Source organism: Mesoplodon mirus (genome assembly GCF_964341445.2).
Source record: "Mesoplodon mirus genome assembly, chromosome: 5".
Classification (NCBI taxonomy): domain Eukaryota; kingdom Metazoa; phylum Chordata; class Mammalia; order Artiodactyla; family Ziphiidae; genus Mesoplodon; species Mesoplodon mirus.
The window spans coordinates 39,833,442-39,840,287 of record NC_138980.1 but is presented as its reverse complement, the minus strand read 5'-3'; the positions used below and the strand labels follow the sequence as shown (position 1 = coordinate 39,840,287).

The 6,846-nt window shown below is 57.5% G+C and overlaps 1 protein-coding gene across 6 annotated transcripts in view; it reads right to left on the bottom strand.

Moving 5' to 3' along the window:
• Window positions 1-2,661: 2,661 nt before the first annotated feature.
• The window catches only part of ILF3 (interleukin enhancer binding factor 3), a 28,030-nt gene continuing 23,845 nt past the window's right edge, over window positions 2,662-6,846 (bottom strand). For 4 of the 6 annotated variants that reach the window (XM_082621368.1, XM_082621369.1, XM_082621367.1 and 1 more), the window contains 3 exons: window positions 5,135-5,503; window positions 4,216-4,344; window positions 2,662-3,342 (listed from right to left, as the gene is read on the bottom strand). In XM_082621368.1, the coding sequence (XP_082477494.1) occupies window positions 3,206-3,342; window positions 4,216-4,344; window positions 5,135-5,503 (635 nt within the window). In that variant the 3' untranslated portion in view covers window positions 2,662-3,205. The remainder of the gene's footprint in view (window positions 3,343-4,215; window positions 4,345-5,134; window positions 5,504-6,846) is intronic. The other 2 variants (XM_082621371.1, XM_082621372.1) reach the window with 1 other exon arrangement.

The window sequence follows — 6,846 nt, the reverse complement described above, 5'->3', positions numbered from 1 at the left end:
CCTGCCCCTCCCTGGGACATCATCCCATCCCACCATGAGGTGTCAGTCATGTGCTTTCTCCCTTCCTACCTTCCCTCCAAAGACACCCTCCAGGGTGGTGCCCAGTCCCAGGTCACTGACCCCCAGGGCCTATCCACCAAGTAACCTGTCCCGATCAACTTGCTGAGGGTGTGGGCCATCGATCCTTCTGCTGACACTCCTGGTGCTCTCTGCTGGTGACTCCAGGACGCATGACGCCATCCTCCAGCAACACGTGGGCCAAGACGTCTCTTCATAAGCGAGCTGTTGCCCACCATGGCCCTGGCTGAGGAGGAGCTGGAGAAGCAGCTCTGCTAGGACCTCCTCCAGGATGGCCTCCTGGACTTGGAGGGCAATAGGCCTGGGGGAAGGCCTCAAGTCAGCTTTGAAGGAGTGACGCACCAGCAACAAGGCCTTCTTCATGCTCAAGGTGTCAGCCACATCTTCCTGAACCCAGCTTCCTGGGGTGGTCCTGAGGGCTGGGATACTGTTGTTGTTGGTCAGCTGCATCACCACCAGTGAAGTCCCTGAGCAGAGTCAGGGTGCCAAGGATCTGGGCTCACGAGCTGTCTCCTCAGGACAGTTACCCGTGCTGCAAAGATGCTGCTGGCTCTGTGCCGTCCAGACCTTACTACGGTAACCCTGTGTCCGACAAACTCCCAGGGCTGTGCCTGCATCAACGAAGATGAAACCTTCACACAGCCTTGTACTGGGTCGAATATTGTCCCCCCAAACGGTATGTCCAAGTCCTAACAGCTGGTATCTGTGAACGTGACCTTACTTGGAAAGGTCTTTGTAGATGTTTTTAAGGATCTTGGGATGAACTCATCCTAGACTAGGGTGGGCCCCCAATCCAGTGACTGGTGCCTTTATATAAGGAAGGAGACTTAAGACACAAAGACTCACAGGACAAGGTCACGTGAAGACAGAGGCAGAGACTGGCGGGATGCTGTCACAGGCCAAGGGACGCCTGGAGCCACCAGAAGCGGGAAGAGGCCAGGGGACATCCTGCTTGCTTCCCAGTTAACGCCCTCTTTTTGGCAATAAACTTGTCCTGACCATGGCAAAGACTCACAGACAGGCATCTGATCAAAGATAAGCCACCCGGGGTCTAGCCCTTCCCCACAACAGAGGAACATGGCAGCAAGTCTCAACTCCCTGAGGACTTGTCACCATAGGTACATCTTTTCCCAGTGTCTTCTATAACCTTGAGATTCCTTCCCTTGCGGTGAGTCTGCATTCAGAAATGTGAATGGTGGTGGTGGCTGCTGCTTGGGAAACCAATGGTGAAACCTGTGTTGAGAACGCAGGTCCATAGTTGAAGGCATTTGGCAGGCGGTGCAGGAGTGTTCCTCGCCATGGACTTCTCAGTGACACAGCTTCCGCCCACACCTTTATCCTATCTTCTCAAACACAAGGTCCAAGTGATCTCCTGTGGGTCTTTTTCCATCCCCCAGACTTGTCTGGGAGAGGAGTCGAGGCTGGAAGCCTCAGGTCTGGCTCTGGTCTCCAAGTGCACATGCTTGAGGGATCCCAGGGCACTTCAGGCCAACACAAATGTTTGCACTGTGGGACCCGCTCCCCGGGCTGGACCATTTGGCATCCCAGGCCTCCTCGCTCTGGCAGTAAGCAACATTCTTCCAATGTTTCCTCTTTTAGTGGAGAACACCTTTCTCTCACCTCCCCAAGAAGGCAAATCTTCATCCTTTGAAGGCACACTGGACTTTCTGCCTCAGCTGAGTGATTCTGAGTCAAGAATGGTTCGCACTTCTCCCAGAGGCCATGGTTAACCAAGCACGGGAGGCCAAGGGGCCACAATCTTGAACAGTACCTGGTCTGAGAGAGTGGAGAGGTGGCAAGACTAGGTGGGTTCCTGTAGAGCTGCAGTCCCAGGCCTCGCTGAGGGGCTCGTTCCAGACAGGCGGGTAAAGCAATCCGTGCGTGACCCCCACTCTCTCCCGGACACAGGGCCAGAGTTGAGAAGGGCTGCTCTGGAGAGGGGGTTCGTCCACCTGCACACTGCTGACATTTAAGTGTAGAATGATCAGCAGCATCCCTGGCCTCTACCCACTAGGTGACAGATGTCTCCCAACCACTGCAAAATTACCCAGGATCGTGAAGCACGCCAACAGTACACTTTGTGGAACACACTCGAGGTGGGGCGGCACCAGGGGAAAGGCCGTGGCTGCTGCAGACACAAAGCGCCATCCTGGCATGGATGGTTCTGTGGCTGGGTTCCCTAGATCTTGGCATCTTTCAGCCAGATTCAACTGGGCTTTTTTAGGTTACACGTACCCAACCTACAAGGATGTTTTACTCCATGGTGACTTGAAATTGCACTTAAAACTATATGAGAATTCATGGAGCAGAAAACAAAGCATGCCCAACTGTGTGAGCAAACCCCCTACAGCAGTGTGGGTCTCCAGAAGTCTCTCTGCAGCCCAACAGGAGAGCTGGGACTATGGAGCCGCTGGGACACCGGTTCTACAAGCTGCCAGGAAACTGGGTTGCTGGCCTTGGCAGTTCTCTGGTGACCAGGGACTGCTCTGCCCTCCACACCCTGCCTTCCTGTGCTGGGAACAGAGTGGAGGAACCTGCCCATCTTGCTGCTGGTGGCCCAGACACCCAGGCCTACGACAGGCACAGAGTTTTGTTTTTCTTTATTCGTCTACATTCAGCTCAATTCAGATGTACTGCCTGAATGATCCAGACATACAAAAAAACCCCCACTCTTTCCCACTGGTTTTTAAAATAAAATCTTCACTTATAAAACTGAAACACTAAAGCATTAAAATACAGAAAGCTCGTTTAACTCACTTCACAAAAGCATTAACAGATGACGTATCCCTTCCGTTACTATTTAAAGACAAACTGAGTTAACACTAACACCAACTGTAAATAGACAGAGGGATACTTAATTGCAAGAACTCAAAAAAACTCTACTCAGACAAAGTTGTAATGGCAACTAACAAACCACTGAAGACACAGAGTCCCAAACACAGCTAAATATGGGTCACAGGACGGGTCACGGGAGTGACCAGCTGCACCTCACAACACAGCAACGTGGACAGGGTAGGGCGGAAGGGGCCTGGAGAGGCCGGTTGACATGTTAACTGTGATGCATAAAACTGAATCTTACAACAGGGGAGTAAGTGCAGAAGGTACAAATCTTCACCCCTTGGGGGCTTTATCTGTACTGGTAGTTCATGCTGTGATCTGCGTTTCTGCCGTAGCCCCCCTGTGATGACTGGTAGGAGCTGGGAGGGCCGCTGTAATTCTGGCTGGACCCCGGGGAGTTGTAGTTCGACTGTGATGAGTAGCCTCCTAAGGGAGAGAGGGGGTGGTTAGAGGTGAGAGGCACAGGCCTGCCCTGCGGTCAGAGAGCAGGACGTCGGCCAACACCGGAACTGTGTCTGCCAGAGATCGCAGCAGGGCAGCCATGGAAGCTCCACCTTGTTCTGCTAAGTGCCTTTCCAGGATCACTGGGCCTAGTCGTCCCAAGAGCCCTGAGGTGGGACCATCAGCCCTGCGTTTATGAGGGGTGGGGAGCTGCCCAGCCACGACGCATGGGCAGCGGAAGCTGTAACCGGGGGCTGCCTGAGCACAGGCTGAGCTCACCACCCCAAACCAGAGCTCCACGTCAGGCTCTGTTTGGCCCTCACTGTTCTCTGTATTTTTTCCCGTTGGTGCCAACATTTAAGAGTAGGGCAGGGCTTCCCTGGTGGCGCAGTGGTTGGGAGTCTGCCTGCCGACGCAGGGGACACGGGTTCGTGCCCCGGTCCAGGAAGATCCCACATGCCACGGAGCGGCTGGGCCCGTGAGCCATGGACGCTGGGCCTGCATGTCCGGAGCCTATTGCTCCGCAGCGGGAGAGGCCACAGCAGTGAGAGGCCCGCGCGCCACAAAGAAGGAAAGGAAAAAAAAGAAGAGTAGGGCAATTTCTGAACGCCTGGCTTGGGAAGAACCCGACGCTGGAGGTGTGCCTAAGCCCATGCTCTCACAGGGTCCTGGTGTGCCCGTGTCTCCCACTCCTTGTTCTTACCCCACATGGAAGCCAAGCGGCAGCTGCCACCGGGGCCCCCCTACCTGTGCTGCTATCTGCCCAGGCCAGGCCCCCTCCTCATGGAATCCGTGTGGTCCCTGCTGGCTCTGAGTTTAAGGGGCCCCATGCTGTGCTGCCTGCTGCCCCAGGCCCACCTTGTTTGCCTTGGTATGAGGAGCCGCCCCCAGAACCTCCGCCGTAGCCCCCGTGTGACCCTGGATTGTAGGACGACCCGCCTGAGCCGTAGCTGTTCCCGCCGCTTCGGCCTCCACTACCACTGTAGTCTGGGGGAGAGAAGATAACACAGTTAAGGGGCTGTGGCCAAGACTGCGGCTGGGGCAATCTAGGTTCCTTGTGCGCGGCCTTGGCAGTGGCAGGAGCTCGCCTGACGCCTGGGCCTTGCCCGATCCCCGTCGTGACTGATGAAATTTGGCACACTCAGTCCAACCACGAAGCGCCAGGGGCCATTGGAGCCCTGTAACATCATCATGTTCTGAAGCCCAGGTCCATCCTGCCTTCCCGCCTGCTCCTCCAACCCAGGCTCCCCAGCAGCCTCCTCCCCTCTCCCACCCAGCCAGGCACCCGAGGCCCACCGCCAGGCCCACGCACAGGCAGCACAGCTTCTTTAAGGTCCCCGGCACGCAGCTGCCCGCTATCCTGCCATGCGGGAGTTCACACCCACGCTTCCCCAGGCCTGCTGGGTCTGTGCACAAAGTAGAAGGACCGGCGGACGGGGAAGTAACTCAGGATGTGTTGGGGGCTGTCTCCAGAGCCCATCCCTGGAGGTGACCTCGCGGCAGCTGGCCCAGACTCACAGGCTCTATCCACCCTTGGGCCCCAGCCTCAGCCCACAGCCTCCGGGACCTCGGAGAAGGCAACAGGGAGGGACCAGCAAAAACCTGGGCCAGGGGACCCTGCTTTCAGGATTTTCCTAACGCCCGCCCTGCAGCCAGCACCACCCGGCTTCCTTCCAGTCCCTCCACCAGAGGTCAGGTTGGGGCAGGGCTGAGCTTCCACCACTCCTTGGGATGTGCTGCTGGCCTGGACCCCTGGCGGCTCTGGAAGCCAACTCACTGAATTTGCTCTCGTAGCTGTAGTCTGATCCGCCCCCGCCTCCGGGGGAGCTGTAGGAGTTTGAGTAGGAGGAGTAGTTGCCTTGTCCATGATTATAGCCTTTCTGCTTGCCCTGCGGGGGGCCGTAGTTGCTGTACTGGCTCTGGTTGTAGGACTGCTGCTGGCCTTGGTGGGACTGGTAGCCCGAGCCGTAGGAGGGCTTCTGCTGGCCCCCGTGCGGCTGCTTCTTCCCGGCGTGTTTCGGGGGCACTGGTGAGTTGTAGTTGTCACCTTGGTAGTAGGAACCGTAGCCAGAAGAGCCACCACCGCCCCCGCCGCCGCCACCACCACCGGCATTCCCAGAATGCCCTCCGTTGCTGTAGAACTGACCTAAACAGGAAGGCAGCGGGTCAGCTGGAGGATCGGGAGACGGGGGAGGGGAAGGTCACAGCTGTGGGCCCTGAAGGCTGACCCACAAGCCCACTGGCCAGGCCGGGAGAGACGGAAAGAGGCAGGAGAGCGAGGAGCAGCAGCTCCGGTCCTTGAAGCAGCCTGGTATGGGCTGGCCCAGCCTTCAGCCCCACTCACCCATCAGCTGACGACAACAATGGCTCTCTGCCCAAGCAGCGGCACGACAGCAGGCCAGCAGCAGCTTTCGCAGCGGATGTCAACATTACAATGAGATGGGCTCCAAGCGCGGGATGACATTCACGACTAGCTGACTGCTACCCAGGTGTCCCCAACGGTGAGAGGAAAAGCAAAGCCCCAAAGCAGCAGCTGGCCACCGCCACCTCCCCCTTGCTGTGCTGGGAAGAGGCTCTGTAGTCCCAGGCCTGGGTGACCCCAGGAGATGCTCTGTAACGATGCCCCTAAAAGCCAGAGTCGATCCTGGAAGACCAGCTGGTCCAACCTGGGTCTGGGAGGACCGAATGGAGACTTAGCCCAATGACCTGGGGCATCTCCCTGGTGTGACTGCCACAGCCTCGTGGGGGAATGAAACACTACGCTGGGTTCAGAACACCCAGGTGGGGCCTCAAGCTACTGCCTTGCGTGGCCCCCCCAGAGGGCCCCTCCTTACTCCCAGCACAGCTGCCAGGCGCAGGCAGGACCCAGGGGCAGGACTGACAAGCGTGCAGCCAGGCCACCACATTCTCAGGCCCTGGAGCGGAGAATGTAACGGTGGGTCCCCCCTCTGGTCACTAGGTACAGACCCCGGAAGACAGAGGTTTGTTAACACAGCCCCACCACTCAGATGTACTGACGGGGCATGGGTCAGCTGAAGTGAGGCGACAGGTAGAGGAGAACAGGTCACGTGGGTGGCTCTCCGACCCAGCCGGGCAATCCCTAGCACTCACACAGGGGCTGCAGAACTCTTGGGCTCCTGGAGCAGGTGGGCCTGGGCGCACCTGTGCTGGCTGGCCGCTGCCCTTGCCACAGACAGCCGGGGCTGGTGCCTGGTGTGGCCACTATGCCCAGGGTGGGAGGACGGGGAGAGGACGCTCCCCACACACCCTGTCCTTCCTTCCCGAATTTAGCACCAAGGATCTCCTGCCTTTTGAATGGGGTTAATTCCTTCCACCCGCTGCAGATGTACGCCCCACACCACTGTGTCTTGGGTGGTTTGAACGATAATTTGGATAGAACCGATCTGCAACATCAGTTAATTTTCTCTAGACCCTTCCACCCACCCCACCCAAAGCCAAAAACACCAAGGAGAAGGACGTGTCCCACAA